General features: G+C 38.9%; 1 protein-coding gene and 2 non-coding genes across 3 annotated transcripts; all 3 read left to right on the forward strand.

The window, feature by feature from the left end:
• The first annotated feature begins 50 nt into the window (after positions 1–50).
• LOC105383206 (SID1 transmembrane family member 1) lies at positions 51–24,714 on the forward strand. Its single transcript, XM_048632061.1, has 21 exons — positions 51–399; positions 667–736; positions 1,045–1,141; positions 3,914–4,036; positions 6,007–6,199; positions 7,263–7,461; positions 7,963–8,046; positions 8,908–9,035; positions 9,815–9,978; positions 11,742–11,861; positions 12,835–12,946; positions 13,849–13,960; positions 14,734–14,799; positions 15,397–15,513; positions 16,191–16,311; positions 16,845–16,967; positions 18,016–18,132; positions 18,591–18,723; positions 20,348–20,473; positions 21,735–21,813; positions 22,516–24,714. The coding sequence occupies exons 1-21, from the start codon at positions 284–286 to the stop codon at positions 22,690–22,692; spliced, it is 2,577 nt and encodes an 858-aa protein (XP_048488018.1). The 5' UTR covers positions 51–283; the 3' UTR covers positions 22,693–24,714.
• Trnak-cuu lies at positions 12,501–12,573 on the forward strand. Its single transcript has one exon. It is a non-coding gene; the product is annotated as a tRNA-Lys (tRNA).
• Positions 13,271–13,343, forward strand: Trnak-cuu. The gene has a single exon. It is a non-coding gene; the product is annotated as a tRNA-Lys (tRNA).
• Positions 24,715–27,096: the final 2,382 nt, after the last annotated feature.

The following is a 27,096-nucleotide window of genomic DNA, read 5'->3' on the forward strand; positions in this document are numbered from 1 at the left end:
AAAATGCATACATTCGTGAAGAAACGGTGACATGCACAGCGTTATTATTAAAATAAACGTGCAGAATAATTTAAATTACTAAAATGACACTAAAGGAATAAGTTTTGTATAACGAAACGTTACCAACAAGAATTTTCCTTTTGTGTGTATCGCTCTTGTAATAAAAATTAAATAATAAACCTTCTAAATAAGATAGACTGACAATAAAATCAACTGTGCCGTTGTAGACCAATTGCATTTAGTTTTATTACATTTCGGATCCTACCCAGATGCCGACATAATCATGAAGAAATCAAACATTTTGTGGCTGAAAACTTTGTTCGTATTTTGCCTGCCCGCTCTCAGTTTGGGCCAGGATTACAATAAGAAAGAAGGAATTGTATTCCATTATAATAATACGTAAGTATACCAGTGTTTCTAAAGTTTAAATTGTCTGGTTAAATGGCTGGACGTAATGTAAGATAGCACAAGTATCATTGACCTATTAATTACCTATCTATTATGAAAGGATGAGACAGCTGTTATAGGAAAACAATTAATGTATCCAATTGTAACCTTTAATTGTTACAAAAACTATTAACGTATTTTTAAAATAATGTTCTTTTATAAATTTTTGATAGGAAAAAGCTAATTTTTAAAATTAAAATATTGTTTGTTTATTTTCAGATATAAATATAATGTGGTGTACACAGTATTTGTTAATAAGAATACAGAGTACATTATGGAGTTTGCTGGGGTAAGACCATTGTGTATACTTTTAGCAAGGTTTAAAAAGCTTAGATATGGTCAGCTGCATAAGTCTTTATACACTTTTGTACCTTGTCAAACTGAAACCGAACCTCAATATTTCAATGAATGGATAGGCAGTTTCAGATTGACAAGGTACAAAAAGGTATAGCTACTTAGATATACATAAACATAAGCACATCATTATATTATGCTCACAACTGTAACAAATTGAAAAAACATAATAAATAACTGATAAATTCATTACATTGCATTCTATACATCCCTGACATGATAAAGAAATAACTTTACTTCCAGGACGCAGAGTCCTACGACACTCCTGCGCGAGTGACAGTAGCCAGTGATTCCGCCAATGGGACGTATCCGCTGTTCATCACAGCTCGACAGCAGAAAGGTAATACTTACTGAATTCAAATGATACTAACATAATATTCTGCACATTTATTTTAATTATATTGTGCATGTCACCGTTTCCTCATGAATGTATACATTTTTGGTTCTTGACTATTCTTCAACCCTTATAAATTTTATATAACAGTAAAAAAAAAAATCTTTTGACAATACTTGTTTTCAAACAGTGTAGTATAGTGCCACAAACTTATCTGTTCCGGTGACAGCTCACGTAAATGTCTAATATTTCTTCATTCTATAAGATTTTAAGTTTGCCAGTAGTGGTAACTCGCTCTTTTGGTTTCAATAAACCCATCTAATCTATATAAATATATAATTCTTTAGTAAATAATGAGATATGGATCAATGTAGTTCGCTCTCACTGGAACAGATAAGTTTGTCGCACTGTACTGCGTTGAAAGAATCATTTTTGTTTACTGCAGTACGTTCAGAGAAGTATCATAAATAACTATTCCGTGAATGGAAAAAAATATCTATTCAAAACTCAAGTCTTTAATTTATTTAATACTCCATTACCTATGTAAGATGATTGAGAAAGTGCAATTAAAATGAAGCTAAACACAGTAAACATAATATCTATAGAACCTTATTGCTATGCTTAGTTATTATTCCAGTATCCATGAAGCAAAAGCTATTTTAAAAATTAGTATTTTATTTGAATTAGCTTTAGATCTAATTCCTGATTGTATCTTGATTAAATAATAATATTAATGATTCATTTTATCAGTGTACAACTAATCTTAAGTACCTATCCTTATCTGTCTAAAACTATTTTACTCTAAAGTAGTCTAATTTTACAATTTTTAATGCAAAATAAAGCGTAATGAATTGGGTCTTTACAGCACAGTCGAAACCCGACAAAAGCTCAGGGTGTTGCAAAAAGGGTATACTAAGCCGAAACCATCATGTGCAGCATGGTATAATATGTAAGTCCGAATCTGAAATCAGAATTCCAAAATTCGCGAAAAAAAAAAATCAGCTTAGTATACCCTTTTTGTAACTTAACACCCTGTATACCTGGCTTCTTCTTAGCCACTCACCCCATTACTCTTCTATTCTATTCTATTCTCTGTGAGGGTGTAAGTACCTGCACCTGGCTCTCTCGAGTGGAACCTTTGTGATATGCTAAACCTAGAAATGCAGGTTTCCTCACAATGTTTTCCTTCAAAAGTGATGGATACTTGAATCAAAGAGCTCATTGGTATGTACTAGTGGAGGTTAATATAACATATAGCTAAAAAACATAGCAAGTGATTTGCTCGCAACGAATAGCATTCGCTTTATGAACGCGCAAATGCTGCTATAATTATAACGCGACGCGCCCTCGCGATCTTAGCTCGCAAAATTGGACAGCGTCTGCCCGCGGCCGTTGCCACGACGCTACTGCTACTACTGCTAGAAATAGCGGAGCGGCTCCGCTATTTCTCGCAGCCGCGAGACGTGGCGCGCGATAACCGCGCAGGCGATATTCACTTGCTTTGTAGCGTCTCGCTCTCTCAACGGTGCAACGTCGCGCGACTCGCGTGTGAGAGAGCGAGACGCTGCGAAGCTGCAAGCTTCAATACGCAGTAGCGCTCCGCTATCTGCTGAAATTAGCTCCGCAGTCGCGATTTGGCAACGGCCACGGGTGGCCGCTATGCTAATTGTGCCTCGCGCAACGTTACGAATTACGATCGCGTTGTTTGTTTTGTTGCATTTGCGTGCTGTAAATAAATATTTGTAAATATACATAATAATAAATAGTTTCAATAGTAACGTACTAAAATAGGTATAGTGTTTATTTAGGTTTAGTGTAAAATTGAAAATAAATAGTGTTTGTGTAAGTGTAAATAGGTACTTTCTAACGGACGATTTGGTTCTGAGGACAATTTCGTATTTTAAATGTTTTGTGATTGTGTGTGATTGAACTTTGACTGGACAATTTACCTATCTTTACTTTACGTGTGTTTTCGTAAGTGGATGAAACATTGAAAGGATATTACTTTGTGGTTTTAAAGTGTTTTGTGTAAATAGTTATTGCAATTAAAGAACCTTTGACAATAATTCATAAAAATGAAGAGAAACAGTGATGTGCCATTATGGAAACAGTGATGTGCCATTATAGACAGTCCTAAGCCTGTAAAGTATGAAGGAAAGTTCATTGGTTTTTTCATCAATTTTTTTTTTCATAATTTTTTTTTTTTTTGCTTTTCAATATCGTTATAACCTAGCGGATTAAATAACCTGCTATAAATGTGTAACATAGTGTCTGTAGCGTGTTATCAAAATGTAGCCGTTTTTCCCACCACTAGTATGTACCAATGTCAGCGCCGGTATGAACCTGCAACTCTGGCGTGATAAAGGGGTGTTTACCCAACAGACCCCTTAGCATGAATTTTCATCGTGAACGTGACGTGAAATTACTCGATGAATATTTTATGGAAATTTTAGTTCTGCTACTGACCGCCAGGGGCGCTGTTCATATTTTCATAAAAAAAATTACTTGATGAATTCAACTTCACGTTCACGATGAAAATTCATGCTAAGGGGTCTGACCAGGCTTACCCTACCGCCACTCAAAATCAAATTCATTTATTCATCAAATACATAATGCTTCTGCTCTGCTCTGTTCTTATTATTATTATTATTATTAAATTCTTTATTGCACAAAGTAAATTGGTACAAAGGCGAACTTAATGCTAGCAGCATTTTCTACCAGTTAACCTTTGGTGATGTCGAAAAAGTGATTGTTCATAACCTTCATCCCTCTCCGCAGGAGTGTTCTCCTGGCAACTCCCCATGCTGGTGCAGACGCCGGGCAGCCGCGAGCAGTTCACCAACATGTCTCGGACGCTGTGTCCGCACAACAACCTGTTTGACGAGACCATGGATAGTTGCGGTGAGTGCGTGGAGTTTACAGTAGTTTACACTAGTATATTGGGGTAGAGAAATTAGACCCTTCCAGAATTACAATGCCATCAGAGGAGGGCAGGCTTTGCCCCAGGATGTATAGGAAGAATTAATAAAATTTATTTTTCGCAACTGTTTGCGATCCACTTACAGTAAAAATATTAGTCAGCCAATGACTAATGTTTTTCTGTTAAACCCTTCACCATGATAACCCCTTGAACAGGGCCAGTGTTTGTATCTGAGATGGTAGAAATTTATTTATTTATTTATCTGGGGAAGGATTGCTGACTTGGGTTCGTTTGCCCCAAGTATAGAAACAAGGTATAGAAACTGGAAACTTCTTGGTAGTAAATATGATAAAGTATTGGTGAATAACCTGTCCAAAGGTTATTGCTTTTAATTTAACTGTAAAGGTAGATTAGCTCAATAGATTATTAAACTTGAACACCCATTTAAAAGATATGGCATATTATACTTATATTTACCGGAGAAAAAATGGGTGACTCATGTGATCATTCTGAACAACTTTTGTTCTATGACTTATTTACAATTAAAGTATTATTCCCCCTTATTCATAAAAAAAAGTTATAGGATGCTTTAGCTATTGAACTGTTTTGTCACTCTCTGACAGATAACAATTTGTTCTTTGACAGAGAGGGACAAAACAGTTCAATAGCTAAAGCGTCCTGTAACTTTGTTGTGAATAAGGGGGTAGGTATTTAAGGATATATTTGTGTGTTATTTCTGTTCACGCTTACATTTTAGAGGGGAATGAGTGGATCGCGTACTGTGGACCTAAACGTGAATATTATTATACATTTAAATAATGATTTATACGCTATATTAGTCGTGCTGCAAGCTTCCATAGTTTTCGTACGTTTTGATGTCATTCAATGTAACTTATTCTAGCACCAAATTTAATTTTATGAATGTAAACCCGTACTTAAACCTTATTTTACATTTTGAGTGTAAGTCACACAAATTGAATGTAAGGCACCAATAATTTAAATGTATTGCAGTCTTGCTCTGATACTATACTGCCAAAGCAAGCCAGAAATACTTTTAATTACATTTAAATTTTTGGTGCAAGTTACCGTAACAGTGCTAAAATTATTGTTTTCCTTCAAAATCTAATATATTAATTGTAATTCTGAAATCACAATGAAATGTTAAACATTTTACTAAGTCAAAACTTATATTTTAATTTTACTTTTTGAGTTTACACTGCACTAAATCAATGTACTTATGCTTTAAGTTAAATGTACATTTGCTGCCGCTATCATCATTATTCTGGTATAACTGCTATAGTAAAGATTTTCTTTTCGTGTTATCACTTTTTTAATTTTACTAGTTTTTGCACACCTATGTTTAAAAAAATATGTTTTCTTTATAGACTACTATGAAATTATGCTTAGCTACATATATATTTATTTAATTTTAGCCTATTCATCCTTTTATCCATGTATTCTAATTTTACGATATTTCATATTTGAATTTATTATACTGTAGACAAAAAAAGGTACCACATTACACGATCCTCCTTTGAGTTTTTATCATTCATTGCTCTAGTATTTTTAGTATTTTACGCTTTGCGCACCGTAGTTATTTTTGTATAAAACCGTCTTCTTCTGTTTAAATCTTCTGTCACATGTTTCACGATAGTTGCCGCTAGAGGCGCCACTTTATATGCAAGAAAACGATCACTCTCGAAGGATTGAGACACACATAGATCCTTCAGTGGGCCTAGTAAGGGTTTTGCCGTCGTTAAAACATAAAACTAATCGTGTATTGGTATGACTCTTTCGTAGTGTGGCACTTTTCCGCTAGATGGCGTCTGTACATGTTTCCATTCAGCTTTGACTTCACGAAAGGTGTAAAAACCTCCACTAAGCCCTCAAATCCATTACCTTATTACACTCCAATCGTCTCGCTTCAACTAAAACCCTTTTCCCCCAACAGACGTCTCCAACCAGAACACTCCGATCGTCCATCTCACTTCATCTTCACCAGTGGATATATCCGTCTCTGTCACGGTGGAGACAGTCAAAGACTTCTACATCAAGTTGAACAGCGCCGGCGCCGTGCACAGCTCGCCGAGCCAGCCGCAGTACTACTTCTACCCGTTCCAGCAACAACCACACGTGGATACTAGGGTATGTGATTACTCTAACTACTTAGAGGTACCGGCGGTTGACGATAGATGGCGTTGTTTTATATATTTTTTAAACCGCTGTCTGACGATAGATGGCGCTTTTTAGACACTAGGGTATGTACTTATAGGTCCCGCCGTCTGACGATTGATGCGTTTCATATAACAACGCATATAGACACCATCAACAACCGTCATATACCTTTGTTTCATCATCAGTGGCATTTAGACACCGGGGTGGTTGGCGTTTTTGATTGAAATACCGCATTTAGACACTAGAAAATGTGGTGTGTCATGTATAAGACACTAAATATATTACGATTAATGGCGTTTTAACTTAAAATACCGCATATAGACACTAGCAAATGTGGCGTGTGGTATGACACATCTGTCACTGTCACGGTGGAGACAGTCAAAGACTTCTACATCAAGTTGAACAGCGCCGGCGCCGTGCACAGCTCGCCGAGCCAGCCGCAGTACTACTTCTACCCGTTCCAGCAACAACCGCACGTGGATACTAGGGTGTGTTATGATAATGATGAAGTACCAATAAATATACATTTCAGTTTACACTTAGAGGTGCTGACCGCTGCCGATAGATGGCGTTTTTGTTTTAACCCTTAATAAGGCATGGCATTACAGTTTTTTCATTGGTTTTAGCCCGTAACTCAAGGTACTAAAGTTCAAAATAAGGTGGGAACTATTTTCTTTTTGCCTTATTAGGGCTTAAATAAAGCGTCGGCTGTTGTTCCAGTAGTCGCATGTGGGCATCAGGGTATGTAATTATTTAGAGGTTCAGATGTCTGACGTTAGATGGCGTTGTTGACTACAAAATCGAATAATATAGGCACTAGTAATTGCCGATAAATGGCATTGTTCTGAAAAAGCCGCATGTTGTTCAGAGAACATCATGCAAAAATATTTTAAAATTACACTTTAGGTGCCTGTGCGAGTTTGCTCTTCTTGTTTTTATCTTTTTTTTTTGTCGCTGATGTACCTTTTTATTTATCAAATGACTGTAAATGAGCCCCAATAAACGTTAAAATCATAACCACATATTTTACCTCCACCAGCGCCTCCAAAGGAAGCAGATCTGCAAAATGGACCTCGACGACACAGAGGAAGACCAACTGAACGCCTACCAACTGAAGCAGAGCCTGGACATAGGCCCCGAAAGGAGCTGGTTCTGGAGGCCTAAGAGTGTCATATTGATGATAGAGTCCGATGATGACATATGCGCTTTGGTTTCTATACAGAACTTTTCGGTGAGTTAACATTACCTTTATTCGGCAGTGAATGAATGAATGAATGAATGGACGATTGAATGAGTAATGTCATATTATGAGTATAGCTCCGGGACGGGCTTTGTTATTCGTTCAGTGTGTGTGAATGAATGAAAGAGAAGCTGTATGCACGCTATGCATTATAGCCATGGGCACAAGTAGAGACAGAGCCTGGACATAGGCTTCGAGAAAAGCTGGTTCTGGAGGCCTAAGAGTGTGATACTGATGATTGAGTCCGATGATGATATATGCGCTTTGGTGTCTATACACAACTTTTCGGTAAGTTGCTTTCTTATTCGTTCAGTTAGTGAATGAATAAAATAATTATAGAACGTGTAATGATGACATATGTGTCTGGCTGTAAATGAATAATTTATTTTTATTCAACAAAATAAAATCATAAATTAAATGAATTAAAAAAACGATGAAATAAAAATGCAGCATGTTTTTTTTATGTTATATGTTAATGTAATTTTATTTCAGTGTCCCGTGTTTGACAACGAAAGAGATATTCTGTACGATGGCTACTATTTAACTATGACCCGGCGAGGCGGTATCACTTTAACGGTAAGATATACAATATTGTCTATTATTTTCCAAAAGTCGTGGTACAAAATTTGTTTTGCAGGCCTAGCATAAAGTGCAAGACGTGCACGTCAAGACGTGACAAAAGTTCTGCATCACTTACACGGCCTCTCGAGAGGCCGTGGGTTCAAATCCTGGCCTGTACCAATGAATTCTTTCAATTGTGTTTTCAATTAAGGAGTTTAAGTAGAATAATACCATGTGCTCGCACAGTGATGGAAAACATCGTGAGGAAACCTGCACATCTAGATTCTAGATGTGTATCCTAAGTGCATTGTACTTATTCCAAAACGGCGATATGGTTCGCAACCTATCACGTGAGTGCAAATGTGCTGCGAAAAGTGGGTGGCTCGCTTGTGAGCCACCTCTGACTACCCCTTCGGGGATTACAGTCGTGAGTGCATATACATATACACGGCCTCGAGAGCGAGCGCTATGGAGAACTTTATTCAAAGTCTTGACGTGCGCCTCTTTCGCCCCGTGCGTGCTAGGCTATCAGCATGACACCCTAAGTCACCCCCTTTCGGCTTACTCTACCACTGTTGCAACAACAAAAAAAAAAAAACACGCACTCACGCCTTGTACTAATGTACTCCCTTGCGGGGTAGGCAGAGGTGCATTGCTGCACCCACTTTTCGCCAGAGTGTATGTTAGTCCCAATGTAATAGGGGCGGGCCTATTGCCATTTCACGGGCACATCCAAGACCCGAGAACAAATATCTGTGTTTAAACAAATATCTGCCCCAGCCGGGAATCGAACCCGGGACCATCGGCTCAGTAGTCAGGGTCACTAACCACTACGCCATTCGGTCGCCTTAATTTCTATATCTTTCTTAATTTCAGCAAGACCACTTCCCAGTGGGCTTCTACATAGTGTTCATAGTGAAGTCTTCGGACGAGGACTGCTCGGCGAGCCCGCTCGGCTTCAACGGAACTAAAGTCAGCGCAGACTCACGGGTTAAGAACTTTACGTATGTATAATATTATAATGATCACTAATATAATTAATTACACTACTATATGGAGGGTACAGGAAAAGAAGGGGCTCGTTTATGTCGATTCTGAAGGCAGAAATACAAATTTTAGTTCTGTCTAAACGGTAAATTCGCTCTATTAGTGTTTCCGAATTTGTCACCGGTCAAAAATATACTTTACAGCTCTAAAAGTAGAATTTATGCATTCAGAATCGACATCATTATAGGTATAGATAAAGGACAACCAGACACAAAATCGGGTTTGCCCTGGGCGGGATTCGAACCCGCACCTCCAAGCTTCGGAAGCAGGTCTACTACCGCCTAACCTACGGCGCTGACATATATGACATAGTGTTCATAGTAAAGTCTTCAGACGAGGACTGCTCGGCGAGCCCCCTCGGCTTCAACGGACCAAAGTCAGCGCCGACTCACGGTTTAAGAACTTTACGTATGTTTACTGACATCACTACATAAAATGAGCAAAGTCGCTTCCGTTATAAAGTATGATTCATTTTTTTTAATTGATAGTGTGAATTGTATTACTACGAGTTAAATGTGAAGCGTGCGAAGCCGCGGGCAAAAATACAATTAATACTAAAGCAATGACAATGACTTTTTATGAATGAATAAGAGCTTAACCGATAACCAATATCTGCCGCATTCGGGGATCGAACCACCGACTTTCGGCATAGCAGTCGGGGTAGACAACTATTAGACCAACCGGTTGTCATGACTTTATGACTATCTAATTGAAACTTATTTACTTTCTATTCCAGCTTCAAGATAGTGGAAACAATCTCCTACCAAGAGTACCTGATAGCCGCCTCCGTAGCTCTCTCCGTGTTCATATCGTTCTACCTGTGCGCGGTGCTGGCGTGGGTGATGACCCGGCGTCCCTTTGTGGAATCACGGCCAGTGGAACCTTCCGTTAATGTAGTAGGTATGTTACATATACAGGGGTATTATTTTGTATACAGCTAGCGCACCACCGATGTAGCATTGTATAAGCAGCGTCGCTCGCCTGTCAAACATCTGTCAGATCCATACAAGTTACGTCAAATTTGACAGATAAGCTAAGTTTCTTAAGAATTGACGATTGCTAATGTTCGGTGGTGGTTACCCTACAGATTGTTGCAAAATTGGCAGAGGTAGCTGAAAGGGGATGACTCAAGATTCAAGAGGTCATTCTAAACAACTTTTGTTAGTTTACCCTTTTTGCAATCACCTATACTCTGCTTAGTAAAGTCACAGTAAGATATAATATAGTGGCCTCGGTGTCTCTCTCCGTGTTCATATCGTTCTACCTGTGCGCGGCGCTGGCGTGGGTGATGACGCGCCGCCCGCTCGCGTCCGCGGAGACACGGCCCGTGGAACCTTCCGTTAACGTAGTAGGTATGTTGTATATATATATAATATACTATTAAAGTAACTATAGGGTTACGTATCTCAGGAGGTTAAAACGGAACCCTTATAGGGTCACTGTTTTTCCCAGACGGACAGCAATCCGTCTGAGAAAAAACAGTCCTAACTAAGGGTGTCTTTAAAAGCGTGACGATTTGATCACGCACGCGAATTCCGCCATTTTCCCGCGTCCCGCGTGGATATTCCACGCTTTACAATACAAACTTGTATGAAAATAACACTGGCGGGTGCTAGTGTATTATAACGCATATTGAGTATTTTATAACGCATGCGGGATAATCCCGCGTGCGTTATAAAATCTGCACCCTATTAAAACAACCTTAGTAAATAGTTACAGTAAGATATATGTAAGATAGCGGGCTCGGTGTCTCTCCGTGTTCATATCGTTCTACCTGTGCGCGGCGCTGGCGTGGGTGATGACACGGCGTCCCTTCGTGGAATCACGGCCAGTGGAACCTTCCGTTAATGTAGTAGGTATGTTACCTATACGGGTATTATTATGTATACTTACAGCACCACTGCCGAAACAATCCATAAGCCCCGTCGCTTTCAAACGTCTGGAACCTTCCGTTAATGTAGTGGGTATGTTATGTATATTATGTATTATTATATATACAGAACGCTTAACATGGGGCACAAGATGCGACAAAAGTTTTGCATGTAATGTAATGTTTGCATGCGGATTCGAGAGCGCCTGCGACGGAAAACTTTTGTCACGCCTTACGTGCGCGACTTGCAAAAATGGCTACATCAGTGTAACTGTGATTAGTTGTGGTTCATTTATGTTATATATTTTGACTACAAACGCACAGTAAGATGTAAGATAGCGGCCTCGGTGTCTCTCGGTGTCTCTCTCCGTGTTCACATCGTTCTGCCTGTGCGCGGCGCTGGCGTGGGTGATGACGCGCCGCCCCTTTGTGGAATCACGGCCCGTGGAACCCTCCGTTAATGTAGTAGGTATGTTATGTGATCTCTGTACTTATACAGGTGTTGCAAAAGTCCAAACTGCAAGTGCCAACTGGCATTAATAGAAAATCCACAAAAATAGTTATCTGCTTCTCATAGTAAAAAGTCACGTGGCTAACGAAGTTTCTATGGAGAAGCATCATTTTTATTTTCGCGAATTTACAAAAGTCTTCGCAGTAGGGCCTCTGAATCACCACCCTTCGGCTTTACTATACCATTTTTGCCACTGCCTGTATACTTAAATTAAAAAATATATTTTAATAAAAGAAAACGTTTTGTTGTTGGTAATAACTCTATATCATACGTTCCCAACAGAAGGCGAGCTGACCCCCGCGCACGACGTAGAGGAGTCGAACCCGGGCCCGCGGCGGCGGCTGCCCATGGACGCGTCCGTCGAGAGCACCTCGCGCGCGCACCTCGTGGATAATGGCACTGGTTTGTTGGGAGAAAAATTTTCATAGCATTATGCTGAGTGGGAAACCTTTTTGGTAAAACGATAAATTGGTACCATATTTGTCCAGTCCAACGAAAACACACAGTCTGTAATAATCCACTGCTGGAGATGCTCCTCTGGACGTCTGGACTGGACTGACTTTAGGATTATTACCATAATCTCCACGTTTGGAGATATTAAGTAACAAAAAACACAAACATAAACCCGATAACAAAATGATGTATGAGTAACATTGAGCTATCTCTACACATGAACCCGGAACCATCGACATTTCTCTTTTCATTAGGTCCTATTGAAACCGATGTGCCGGTGATAGCTCACGTAAATGTGGAATATTTCTTCATTCTATAAGGTTTTAAGTTTGCCAGTAGTGGTAATTCGCTCTTGTGGTTTCAATAAACCCATCTAATCTATATCAATATATATTTCATTGATATTAATGAGATATGGATCAATTTAGTTCGCTCTCACATCACCGGAACAGATAAGTTTGTCGCACTGTAACTATTTAATCTTAGTTAATTTGTAGGTTAATTAATGAGGCTGTTAAGATAACAAACTATTTACATAATATCGGACATCGATTGGACCTAATCACAAAATTGGGACTGTCTGCCACAGCCCGGCTAGCTCAGTCGGTAGAGCATGAGACTCTTAATCTCAGGGTCGTGGGTTCGAGCCCCACGTTGGGCGAAACTTTTTTTTTTACTTATTTTATCCTTGTCGCTATTTATAATTTAAACAGATTGATATTTTTTTATAATACAGAGGGTTTGGGTAATGTGCTATTCTTAAAAATATTGGTCACGTGACTTTGTATGGGTAGTTCAAATTTTTTTTTCTGAATTTAGAAATTTTATGTAACCTCTAAATTTGAATAAGCAGCTCAGTCACTCCGTCTTAGCTTACTATACCTCTTTGGCAACACCCTGTATTATATATTGCTTTCCCCAGAATGTTCATCATCATCAGACAGCGAGTCTGATTACTCAACTCTAGAAGACGCGAACACTGAGAAGGACATATACAGGCTGCCCGTCCGGCTGTGCGTCGCCAACCTGGCCAGGTGCGTATACAGGGTGTTGGGAAAATTTTAAGATTTGTATATAGCTAATATAGGGTGGTTTTTTCATTTGTGAAATTCGGTATTGTAGGAAGGAATATTGATGCATGATCAGACAGTCTAATAAAAAAATATTATAGTAAAGAAAAATACTATTTTAATTACTTATTTGGGGTATTTGGGGAATCTAGTGTCATATACCTACGTGTACGTCTGTGTTACTATAAAAATATTCATTTTTTTACCTTGGTATGCGCTTTTCGCGAATGGAGAGTTATTTTATTTTGACTTATGGAATGAATTACAAAATTGAGATCATATTGCACAGCCCGGCTAGCTCAGTCGGTAGAGCATGAGACTCTTAATCTCAGGGTCGTGGGTTCGAGCCCCACGTTGGGCGAATCTTTTTAAAATTATAAGACCCAGTTTCACCATACTCTGTTAGATCATAACAAGGGATTAGTTGTTACTTTTGACACAGCTGTTAAGAATTTATTATGGAGATGACGTATAATTGATAACATTACAATGTGAGGGTGCTTTAATAGAGAGTCGAGTTCCCTGTAACTACCTGTACCGGTAACCTGATTATGCGAAAGCGCTCATGACATTTAAAAATCCGGGAAATGCTCCGTGAGTGAGCGCTTTCGCATATTTCATTGTGGAAACTTATTATTGGCCTTGTACACTATTAATTATCTTAAGTCCCATATGTTGTATAAGCGCTGTTAGTTTCCTGAATAAACATAAAATTAAAAATAAAATAAAATAAACATAATCAGGTTACCGGTACAGGTAGATACCGGGAACCCGATTCTCTATGTAAGCACCTTAACAGGGCTGTTAATGAGCTAACAGAGTATGGTGAAACTAGTCCAAGTAATAAATTTGTTAATTGTTCTCAGGAAGCGTCCCCGCGTGCTCTCGGCTCGCAGTCAGATGTACTTGTGGAATGTTCTGACTGTGGCCGTCTTCTACACTCTGCCCGTCATACAACTAGTCATTACTTACCAGAGGGTGAGTAATACTCATGCTAATAGCTACTCACTAGGTACACACTAACCCCCTTATTCATAGAAAAGTTACAATACGTTTTAACTAATAAACTGTTTTGTCCCTCTCTTTCAAAGAACAAATTGTACTTTGTCGGAGAGGGACAAAACAGTGTATTAGTTAAAACGTTCTGTAACTTCTCTATGAATAAGGGGGTAAGTATCCAACATAACATGAATGAATGAAACACTTTCCCTACAATGCCCAAGGTTAACAGGAAGAGAATGCTATAAGTATAAGTTCGCCTATGTACAAATTTATTATGTGTGCAATAAATAAATTTATAAAATAAGTAATATGAACATACATAAACACGACATCGCATCATAAAAACTTCTTCTTCCCACTCGCAGGCGTTCAATGGGAGAGAGCGAGAGAGTGGCACGACGTCGTGTCGTGTTTATGTGTGTGTAGGACCATTATTTGTCCAAATCAACATTGTATAAAGTATAAATCACAGAGTTGTCAATCTAAATAAATATTTATCAGTATTGTAATTTAAAAGTCGAGTAGCTGCCCGTTTCAATAACTCTTATTACTATCGATAGGTAGAGTATTATCGATTCGATAGCCGACAGTTACTTCCATATGATTATGACAGAATGCAGCTTTTTATGTGTCAATGTGTCAATCATATGATAGTAACTGTCAGCTATCGATAGAGTATTGAAACTGGTAGTAGGCGTCAATGTCATCGTAACTATGGTTCAAATGTAATATTTTATTTTATTTTTCAGCTTCTCAACCAGTCTGGTAACCAGGATCTCTGCTACTTCAACTTCCTGTGCGCGCATCCGCTCCTGGTAAGTGGCCACGAAATACAGGGTGCAAATTTATCAGTGATCGAGACTAGTATAATATTTTTTCCTTGGCATAAGTCTATGTCCAGGAGTGGACCAGCAGCCTATCCTGGTTAATCTTTGATTAGTTATCTTCACTTTTAATTTGAATTTATTTAAAAAATAGTTTTTAAAATAAAACATAAAAACCAATTAAATACTTACTAGCAAAAATGATTAATTTCGTAACTCAAGCATTTATTTTAGCTGTAGTTTATTTGTTTTATAATATTTTGATTTATAAGACACACAAAGATTGTTTACCTTTTGTGCCAAGCAAAAATGAATGCAGTATATACTCTGTTTACAATTCCAGCTTTAAGCAACAAGACCGCCTTTTTAACCGACTTCAAAAAAAGGAGGAGGTTCTCAATTCGTCGGGATCTTTTTTTTTATATTTTTTTTTATGTATGTTCACCGATTACTCCGCCGTTTATGGACCGATTTTGAAAATTCTTTTTTTGTTGTATTACATTGTTGTACTTTATTTTTAAGTTGTCATATTGCAATGTTTTCTATAATGGCGCTAAACAAAGAGTATTCTATTCTATTCTATTCCAGGTGCTATCAGACTTCAACCACGTGTACTCCAACATAGGCTACATACTTCTAGGGCTTCTATTTCTGGCCGTGGTCTGGATGAGGCATAGACAACACGAGGCGATGTCGCTTAGCGAGGTAAAACCTTCCACCCATCCTACTAATACACTCACGGCCAATGAAAAAGGCCAAATTACTCCTAAACGGAAAAAGTAACTAAATGACGCCTTCTGCAATATTCAAGTACATTTAACGGCGCTTCAGAATATTAGCAACTTGAAAACGTAAACATTTTGTTTAAATTTCCTCTTAAATGTATAAAAAATTAGGATCATTTGGTGTCTGCATTTTGCAAGTGGAACTGTTTCTTTGCCCGTGAGTGTATTATACAGGCGAAAGTTTATGAGTGTGTGTATGTTGTTACTTCTTCACGTCAAAACGGCTGAACCTATTTGAACGAAATTTATTATGGAGATAGCTGACACCCAAGATTTACACATAGGCTACTTTTTAACACGGAATGCCCACGGGATTTTTTAAGGCAAAGAGAAGCTCGCGGCAACCGCTAGTTGACTTATAAATTACTAGCTGTTCCCGACTGGACTGGATTGGACTGGACTGAACTGGATTGGACTGGACTGAACTGGACTGGACTGGACCATATGACATTAAATTCAATTACATTTAATTACATTAAATTAAATCACATTAAACTACAATAAATTACTTTAAATTACAATAAATTACATTAAATTACATTAAATTACATTAAATTACATAAAAATACATTAAATTAAATTTCTCTCCACCCCCAGAAGGAGCTGGGCATCCCGCAGCACTTCGGTCTGCTGTACGCGATGGGCGTGGCGCTGGTGAGCGAGGGGCTGCTGTCGGCCGCCTACCACGTGTGCCCCAACTCCATGAACTTCCAGTTCGGTGAGCCGTATACAGGGTGTCTATATACAGGGGGTTAACTTGATCTAGTCAGGAGGTGTACAAATTAGTTATATCCATAGGTCGCTGGGTCATATCAGGCTCGAAGGACCATTTATGAAAAATATGCGTCGTATTTCCAAATGTATCATATATTTATATATTATATTTATTTATTTATTTATACTTTATTGCACAATTTACAATCATAATAATGTACAATTAGGTGGACTTAATGCTAAAAGCATTTTCTGCCAGTCAACCTGCAGGAGGTACAAGGATCAAAAAGTACGTACTTAAGTAGTAGATTTATTATTTATTTATTTATTATGAATTACTGACAGGTTTCCTCTCGATGTGTTGCTAGATGAATTTGCGTCTTGCCGCTGCAAGCCTCAGGTTGAGCTAACGTCTCCATTTACGCGGCCTCTGGCCGAGGGACGCAGTTGCTAGACCCAAGGCTGCCTCTAATGGTTAAGCAGCTTAAACTATACCATGTTTTGTTACTAGTCAATAAGCCCGCCTTTCTCTTCCAGACACGTCGTTCATGTACGTGACGGGCGTGCTCTGCATGGTGAAGGTGTACCAGAGCCGCCACCCCGACGTGAATGCGCGCGCGCACGCCACTTTCGGGGTATTGGCGCTGATTATATTCATAGGTAAGTAGTTACCGCTGATTTACATAGATGGCGCTCTATACGTAAGTTAACCCGAGCTAATTGAGTTGCTCGCGTTGTAGTTCAAACGGATTTCCATAATGGCGCTGTGAGTTGTAGATCACAGAGATTTACATAGATGGCGTTATTCGAGTTACCCTGTCAGAATTTCGCAGAGTTGCATACGTTGTAGTTCACACAGATACACATAGATGGCGCTGTATGTATGTAAGTTAACACGAGATAGATAGATAGATAATTCTTTATTGCACACAAACACAGAAATTACAATAGAATATGCACAACATAGACGGTACAAATGGCGGCCTTATTACTAAGAGTAATTTCTTCCAGACTACCTCGGAGGAGAGAAATTATACAAAAGAAAAGGGGAAAGTGCAAAAAATTACAAACATAACTTATAAAAGGAACAATTAAAAATGAACAATTATATAAAATTATACCTAATCTATACCTAGTAATAGGTAATATAAACTACATACAACATACTTATATACTTAAATATATACATACTTTTAAATATATAATATATTATAAATAAACATTATTCTGGCAAAGATAATAATTTATTGTAGTGCTTATTCAGCAGGGATTTAAATGATGCTTGCGAAGGCGCAAGTCTGATATGTGTGGGTAAAACATTCCACAACAATGAGATAGTTGATTGATGATTTCCATAGATGGCGTTATTAGCTATTCCAGTTTCCCCGTGGTCATTTCGCAAATTGGTTTACGATCACGACTTCCTCCTACTGCCCACGCGTCTTTTCCCCTCCACCTTGCCCAATACAATTATCTGAAGAAGTCGGTATCGATCGTGTCGGAGACCCCTTTATATATTTCCACACAATGGGGTTTCTCCGTTTCTGGAAGAAATCGCTTTAAGCGATAAGACCGCCATTTGTACATAATTATTATGTGTTAGATTAAGTTTTTTGTAATGTTGTCCATGTTTTTGTGTACAAATAAAGAATATCTATCTATCAATCTATCTATACCGAATTTAACCCCTCGTTTTCTCCCTCCCCAGGTCTAGTCGGGGTGTTAAACGCGAACCTGTACTTCTGGGTGGCGTTCACAGTGCTGCATCTGACCACGTGCCTCGTGATGACCTTCCAGATCTACTACATGGGGCGGTTTAAACTGGGTGAGTAGTTTGCTTAACGTGACGTCATAGCATACTATCTCCGAGGAGGGGCTGCGAATTCCGCAAATATTGCCCTTGACTGGCGGTCTCCAAATGAAGTAAGAAAGCAAAAAACCCCCGTTGAAAGCGAGCGGCGTACTGGTCTTAGCTGGAGCGAGGCCAGAAGTACAGCCAAAGGTAAGCGGGAGTGGCGAACGTTAGTGGAGACCCTCTGCACCTTAGTAGAAACGGGTTAGATAGTTTGCATGAAAGGAACCTACCTAGAGTGAAGTATTCTCTTTGGGGGTGTAAGTACCTGCACCTGGCTCTCTCAAATGGAACCTCGGTAGAACTCGAGCTCCCGAACGCCTGCTTGACAGAACAAAAAAGGCGATCCCTTTAAGTTACGCTTCTATGTGCTGAGGACCCTAAATAATTTCTGGTATATTGATTTGACACATAACTATCTCTATCCTCAGATGGCCTTGTAATCTACCGCGGCGCCCGTCAGCTGCTGACGCGGCCGCTGTCGTCGCTCACCCCCACGTACCTGGGCCGCTGCGTGCTGCTGCTCATCGCCAACGCGGCCAACTGCTCGTTAGCTGCTTACGGGTAATGTCTGAAGTATAGTAAGGTTCACGAAGGATGGCAAAAAAAAAACAAAAGTACAAACAATATAATGCGGTCAACTGCTCGCTAGCTGCTTACGGGTAATGAATGTGGTAGATACAGTAAGTATCTCAAAAGGTGACAGTAAGGTTCACTAAAGATGATCAAATATGTTCCCGGTAAGTATAGTACAAGAAAGAAGAGCAAAAGTTGAAAATTCTTGACAAAGCATGGTGTGTAAATAGCATAGAATAACGAGTACTAGTACTACTACTACTGTACTTGTTATTGTATGGTAAACAGTCAGCTGCTGACGCGGCCGCTGTCCTCCCTCACGCCCACGTACCTGGGCCGCTGCGTGCTGCTGCTCATAGCCAACGCGGCCAACTGCTCGCTCGCTGCTTACGGGTAATGTAGTGGGTGTAGAAGTGTAGTAAGGTTCACTAAAGATGACCAAAAGTACAGGAAGGTTCACTAAAGATGACCTAATAATAATATGTTTCCGTAAATTTGATTAATAGTTAGTTAAATTCCATAATTTCGGAGTAACATAGTTTTTGGTTTTTATACCTACGAAATATCGTATTTTTTATGGGATTTTATTAAAAATAAACTGGGTACATTTGGACCACGGGAGTTATACTCTTGCATTTAAAATAGTCTATCATATCGTAAATTGTAATAAAAAGGGCATGTCACTTTTTCGGCATTCATAAAACACTGTTGTACGGCACAAGAAAGATGAGCAAAAGTAGAAAATTCTTGGCAAAGGATGGTGTGTAAATGAATGAATGAATGAAAGTAAATAGTCAGCTGCTGACGCGGCCGCTGTCGTCCCTCACCCCCACGTACCTGGGCCGCTGCGTGCTGCTGCTGATAGCTAATGCGGCCAACTGCTCGCTCGCTGCTTACGGGTAATGTATTAGACGAGTATAGGAAGAGTCACTAAAGATGAACAAAAGTATAGGGAGGTTCACGAAGGATGGCCAAAAGTAGTAATTTTGTTGGCAAAAGATGGTGTGTAAATAGTATAATGTGGCCAACTGCTCGCTCGCTGCTTACGGGTAATGTTCAGTAAGGATCACTAAAGATGGCCTTAAGTACAGGAAGGTTCACGAAGGATGGCCAAAAGTAGACATTTCTTGGCAAAAGATGGTGCGTAAATAGTATAACGCGGCCAACTGCTCGCTAGCTGCTTACGGGTAATGTATAGTAAGAGTCACGAATGATGACTAAAAGTATAGGAAAGTTCACGAAGGATGGCCAAAAGTAGAAATTTAGTGACGAAAGATGATCAAAAGTACAGTTTAGTGCACGAAATATAATTAGAATCACGAAAAATGAACCCTATAAGTACAGTCTGAGACAGAGATGTTGGCCTTCACTCAAATACTCATTCCCTTTACCCCAAATTGTACGGCGCATACACATATAGGTAAATATTAATTATACTTTGTAAAATATAGTCGGAGTCCTAAGACAGCTGTCCATATATTTTTTTGTCATTTGTTCGTTTTCCGTTGGTTTTCCCAGCCAGACATAAGCACCTGTCAAATCTGTCAGGGCTCATGGTATATTTTGCAAAGTACAATTTCCACATAATAATAATAAAATTATTTCCCCACAGAGTGGCGAACCACAGCCGCGACTTCGCCTCCCATCTCCTGCTGGTGCTCATGAGCAACCTGTTCCTGTACACCCTGTTCTACATCGTCATGAAACTGCTGAGCGGGGAGCGGATACGCTGGTACAGGTCAGTGAATGTGTGGGCACAACTCACACACGGCCATCCGACCCCAAATTCGGAAAAACCATATGCAAGACACAAACTAGGCTGAACCATATGACTCACACACGGCCATCCGACCCTAAACTAGGCAGAGCCTGTGATATAGGTGTTGGACAGCTGATATTAACTACACAAATACATAGATAGATACATATTAAATACATAAACGATAACCAGACACAAGGCAAATACGAATGCTTTGCCTTGGGCGGGATTCAAACCCTCGCCCCAAGCTTGGAAGCAGCTTCACTACCGCCTTAGCTACAGTGCCGTCAGTGATACAGAATGCTCTCCCACATCCTGCTAGTATCTACAGGGTGCTCTCTCACTAGTTCGTACTCATGGGCAACCTGTTCCTGTACACCCTGTTCTACATCGTCATGAAACTGCTGAGCGGGGAGCGGATACGCTGGTACAGGTGAGAGCGTCTACAGGATGTTTTAATTGCGTATCCAAAATGTAGCAGAAAATAACTAATAATTAAAAAAAAAGTGCATATGAAGTTTTTTAGAATGACCCTTTGAGCCTTGGCTAGTCTTACTCTTTTTTAACACCCCATAAAGAGTGGGGTATAAGTGAACGTCAGAATAAATACAAAGGTATCTTGAAAGATGTGGCAAAAGTGGTTCTGAAAGGGAGACTCTGGTAATTCTTTATCAAAAGTGGTGCAACAAATTAGTTCAGAATGACGCTTAGAGTCACCCCCTATAATACACCCATGAACTGCCTCTGTGGTCTAGTGGTAGAAGCTTCGCTTCATGACCCAGAGGTCCCGGGTTCGATTCCCGGGTGGGACCATCAATTTGTGTTTCTAAATTGTGGTTCTGAGTTTGGTTAGGACATAGAAGGCTGATCACCTGATGTCCGAAACAGTGAAACGATCCATGCTGTCGGATGGGCATGTAAAGCAGTCGGTCCTGCGCCTAGCTCTCTCCAGTCGTGTCGGTCAATCCGTCCCATTGGGCTATGAGAGTGATGGAACAGAGAGTGCTCCTGTGTACTGCGCACACACTTGGGCACTATAATCTACTCCTGCGTAGATGGCTGATCTCAATTGAGATTGGCCGCCGTGGTCGAAATTCGGCTAGGAGGACATTATTATTATTATTAAAATACCCTTTTTGCAACACACTGTGATAGTTCAGTGTGTTTCGTAAACGCTATACCATTTGGTCTTTATTTAGTCCCTATATTCTAATGGTGTATTTGTCTGTCTGTCTGTCAGCTGGGTGTTCATCGCGCTGACCTACTCCACGTGGTTCACGTCCAGCTACTTCTACCTGGACCAGAGCACTAATTGGGCGGTGAGTCTACACATTACATTATTCCTAGGTTCTTTATAAAATATAGCAACGACCGAATGGCGTAGTGGTTAGCTGACTACTGAGCCGAAGGTCCCGGGTTCGATTCCCGGCTGGGGCAGATATTTGTTTAAACACTGATATTTGTTCTCGGGTCTTGGGTGTTGATATTTATATTTAGTATCTATCTATCTATATATCAGCTGTCCGACACCCATAACACAGGTTCTGCCTAGCTTGGGGTCGGATGGCCGTGTGTGAGATGTCCCCACATATTTATTATTATTTATTTATTTATAGCAAGAATCTTATGACATTTGAGAGACAGGTGCTTATGCCTAGTGAATAAAGTTCATTGAAAACTAACAAATGGCAGAAAAAAATAATGAATTTGTCAGATCTAATATGGCTCATGTTATGTTTTACAAAGTGTAGTATATAATATCTTGTGATATCACATGATTTTTTTTTAGGTTTTTCACAGATGAAAGAGCGTGAGAAAACCTAAGTAGTGTAGTTCCCTTAGTTTTTTTTAAGAAAAAATTGAGATAATTGCTTTTAGCATAGGAACTTTTGGTTTGAATACCTTCCCGGAATTTACACGGGAAAACTTTTAAAGACGAAGTGAAGTAGGTATACAAGAAAAGCTCCACCTTATTAATTCCCCCATCCACATACCGACTTAACGCCAACCTTCTCTTCCAGCTAACGCCAGCAGAAAGCCGCCGCAGCAACCGGCAGTGTTCTTTACTACAACTGTACGACTCTCACGATATCTGGCACTTCCTATCTTCTATAGCCATGTTTTTCTCATTCATTATGTATTTAACTATTGACGATAACTTGTCGGATATGCCTCGCAATGATATCATGGTGTTTTAGGTTTAGTCTCTCGACTGTTAGGTTGCCACTACCGAAAATTTAGCAATGGGGAGAAAAACTAAAAGCTAATTACAGATGGCGCCACAAGCGACTGTGCCTGATTCCCCATTTCTGATTGGTTGGTTCAGTCGCTATTTTTTCTTTCCATTTATGTGATTGGTCGGAACCTGAGAGGCACACTCGATTGTGCTGCCAAAGTTTCACTTGGTTTTCTTCCCCATTGAAATTCCGTTAAGCAACGTCGCTGGTTTTGTAAAATCTAACATAACTTGTATGGATCTGACTGATGTTTGACAGGAGAGTGATGCTGGTTATGGATTGTTAATTGCTAATTTGTCGTGAGTGGTACGGTAGTTGGAGTGTTTTGTGTAGATGGTCAGGGTTTTATGCCCGGTTAGGGCAGATTTAATTGTATATTGTTGTGTCCGAATGGTTGGATCTTTATTTAAAACAGGGCAAAATAGTTTGTGGAAGCTTGTTTAGTTGTTTGCCTGAAATAATAATAATAATAAATCATTTATTGCAGACTGTAAGTCCATAATGTTTCAGAGTATCACTTATTTTATTTATGCATAATCAATTCTTTATGTTTGCTTTGGGCCTGTTTCACAATGTGTGGATATAATGCCTACCTGTGGGATATAAGACATGCTGTCACTCTGTGCAATTATGTTTTAGACAGTGACAGCATGTCTTTTATCCCACATGTAGCTATTATTCAGACATTGTGAAACAGGCTCTTAGGGTTGTAAAAGGTTCTTAATAGATTCGTGATCAATATGATATGATATGTGGTAAGAAAATAAAGGTTTCGAAGGCTGTGTATGTAAGTAATTAATGTAACTTAATGTTTATATTATACAGGGTGTCCCAAAAGTCAACGTTATCCCTTGGAGGGCTGATAGACCAGCTCATAAGTGTCCCGAATATCATAATATGACCTCAATAAAAATTCGATAGTTTTAGAGATATTGACACATTGACTTTTGGGACACCCTGTATATAACTATCGTCTCAATAATTAAAATGAATTGTGTAAAAAAAGCCTAGCTTTATATTAAAATAATTAATAATATATTGTACTGTGCAGATTACTTGTAAGTTTTGTTTAGTTCGTTTTTTTAAATAATAATATATACCTACATATAAGTTATTAATGATCTTTTCTTAAGCATCCAATACCAAAGTGTTTATTTTATTTGTATATTTTACGAGTATGTAGAAGAGAATGTTGCCTTTGAGATTTTGCATAAAACATGTGCTCAAATTAAGCAAATAATGTCAGCAACGGTGCTTTACTGAATCCAAAATCATAGTATTCCACGAAAAAATAGAATAATCATTTTTTTTACATAATTTTCTTCCAACTTAATTGCGAAAGTAGGTATAATGAAACTATTGATCATATATAACATTTATTCCAATGTAAAAAATGCTCTCTTAAGGTGCTTATTGGTAGCGGAAAACATGTCGCAACGTCATCTCTACTGCTACCCTAGCACGGGGTGCAAGACGCGCACGACAAGACGTGACAAAAGTTCTCCGTCGCCCTCGCTCTCGAAGCCGAGTAAATGCGAAAAATTTACAGTTTTTTGCTTTGTTTTTGTATGTGACACACTATCTTATTCGTATCCGCCAAATGAGTCCCCATGTCGTCTGCTACCAATTTATACCTTCTTTATTTACTTTTAATTGTATCTAACTTAATATAGACATAGAACTAAAAGTTAGACATAACTACTCGGCTAAAGCTTTCTTTACGTGCCTTTTAAATAATCGTAGATAGAATTTGACTGGAAGCCCTTCAGTGTTTTGAATATGAGATACAGGATGCTGCAAAACTGGAAATTAATTATATTATGCTTTTTATCCTATTCATAAAATATATTATAGTTATTATTAGGAAGAAACGGGATAATCGCTAAAGGCCTTTGTAAAATCACGTGCAATTTCAAATAAATACACAAGAATTTAAACTAGTCCATGTAAATAAAAGCTAATAAATATAGACTTTTTTAAGAATGTTGTTGTTTTTTTTATTACGCTGAATGACACACGTTATCCCTTGCCGGCAAGGTTACTTTCATCATCATCATCATCATGGTTATTTTATACTGACGAAAAACTAAAAACGAGATCTGTCTTGCAATCAGCACGCAATTACAACGAGATAAAGTCACTTAGGTTTTCGTCATGTAGAGTAACCTCCGGGTCCGAGGCGTCCGAGCCAAGAGCCAACAAAACAGGAAACTATAAATGCAGTCAAATCAAAAATGCTATAGTGACATCTAGTGCCAAGTAGCAACACATGCAGCTTCGTATTAAGACACGCAGATGGCGTCTTTCTAAATAACTACGCTACTCAACACTAGATGGCGCTGCACGTAATATAACACGATTTTAACGTCATATGAAATAAGTACTTTTTACTTTTTTGTATGAACACACTGTTTCCCACTGCTGGGCAAAGGTCTTCGGTAGGTACAGTGGCTTGCACAGAAACCGGACCCCAGTTAGAGTGACATTGATACTGAGGACAGTTAGGCTTATTTGCAGCCCACTGTACCCACACGCCATCGCCAGCAGCATTTGGACACTCGCCCTCTCGATTGAGAGTCGATCTCTTATCCATTACGCCACCACTGCTCTTATAAATAAATAAGTATTTAACTTTATTGATATCATAATACGAGCAATTAGGTACCTTCCTAAAGGTGAAAATTTGTTAGACCTAAATTATCCTCATTTTTAAATGATATAGTTAGTTAAGTTTTGAAATGCCAATACGACCCCAATTTATAGAAACATCTAAAATAAAATAAATAAATTATGTTAAAATTGTCTCTTCCATCCAAAGGTTGTCTGGTAGAGATTGCATTAAGCAATAAGGCCGCCTTTTTTGTTCTATTTTATAAATAGTAATTTGTGAATTGTAATGTTTTCTTTAAAGGTGCAAAATAAAGAGTATTACTATTCTATTCTAAAATTTGAAATAATATTTAGGTTTTTTTTTTATAATATTTAGACGGCGTAATTAGGTTACCTACTTTGTTCGTTTAGGAGTAGGTAATTTGCTCGTGAGTGTATAATTGTATCGTGTAATAGTATGTTTTGTCTTAATTCTTCTTTTTTAATTCGGGGAAGACAGTAAACTCCCATCTTTTAATGTTGCAAAGCTAGCGTTATCGGAATATAATATGTAAACACCTACGTACGTTACATTTCTGCGACTAAATTTAATAATTGTGCGACAAAAAAAACAATGTTCTCTTGGTAATAACATCATCATCATCATCATCATGTCCTCCACACCGTATCCGGCGATGGCGACTCCTGTATGTTCAATCCGGGTTGTTGTTTTGGTGGGCTCTGGGCCCTGAGTGCGAGTTTTTTCACCTATCGAGAAGTGAAATCGAAACGCAAATTTGTATGGCGTTTTAGACACGCCACCTAGCGGTAAGTAGCTGTACTAGCTCCGCGCCATACAAAATCTGCGTTTCGATTTCACTTCTCGATAGGTTAAAAAACTCGCACTCAGGGCCCTGATGTGACTTGCAAAGCCAAACTTCGTCTTGAAAACACGACTACAAGGAATACAGTTGGCCAGACGAGTTGTACGTGTAGTTGATCCGTGGATGTCAACCTAAATAATAATAAATTAAAATTTTAATATGGCGATGTTACTGCTAGCCCCAGTGTTTTGACTCTCACCCTTTATGCCGACTGTCCGTGACTAATTTAAATTATTGCATAAATTTTATGCAGACGATTAGAATTAGGGGGTCCTTATAATAGCTAATAAGCGTTGATTTTATCGATCGCATGTTAAATGTGGATCAAATGGGGTCTTCCATAAGGTATTCTTTGGTGTTTAGGAGTTTTGTTTAATGACTGTGTTTTAGCTAGCCTTAAATTACCTGCTATTTGTGTTGTTATGTCTTGTCAGGAAAAATACATCAGAAAGACCCCAGTGAGGAGATCTATTAGAGATATAGACAGAAATAAAGAACATTTCAACTGCAGCGCTAAACATCAAAATAAAAAAGGATAGGTATTATGTGTAAGTACTTAGTTAAGTTTGTTGTGTGACCCCTACTCTAAAGGTGGGTACTGCCTACGTTAAGAGGTGTAATTAATGTAACATTCCCAGCGGGTATGTTACGCAACGCTGTGTTCTAAAATCGACTGGTTGCTCGCTGGTTTCCCTGTAACACTACGTACCAACTGACTGCACGAATGCTCGCTGTGTAACATGTTTCATTATACCTCGTAAGGGTGCTTACATAGAGAATCGGTACAGGTATGTACCGGTAACCTGATTATGCGAAAACGCTCATGACATTTAAAAATCCGGGAAATGCTACAGGTAGATACCTACAGGGAACGCGATTTTCTATGTAAGCA

This window comes from Plutella xylostella, chromosome 30, assembly GCF_932276165.1.
Source record: "Plutella xylostella chromosome 30, ilPluXylo3.1, whole genome shotgun sequence".
In the NCBI taxonomy this organism is placed as follows: domain Eukaryota; kingdom Metazoa; phylum Arthropoda; class Insecta; order Lepidoptera; family Plutellidae; genus Plutella; species Plutella xylostella.

What these genes read in the sequence shown, in the direction of transcription:
- LOC105383206 (XM_048632061.1), top strand. Translation starts at nt 284, where the DNA reads ATGAAGAAATCAAACATTTTGTGGCTGAAAACTTTGTTCGTATTTTGC. An exon ending in GAGGCGGTATCACTTTAACG is followed by an intron (nt 8,047 to 8,907) that starts GTAAGATATACA and finishes TCTTAATTTCAG; the next exon opens with CAAGACCACTTCCCAGTGGG. An exon ending in CCTCGTGGATAATGGCACTG is followed by an intron (nt 11,862 to 12,834) that starts GTTTGTTGGGAG and finishes TGCTTTCCCCAG; the next exon opens with AATGTTCATCATCATCAGAC.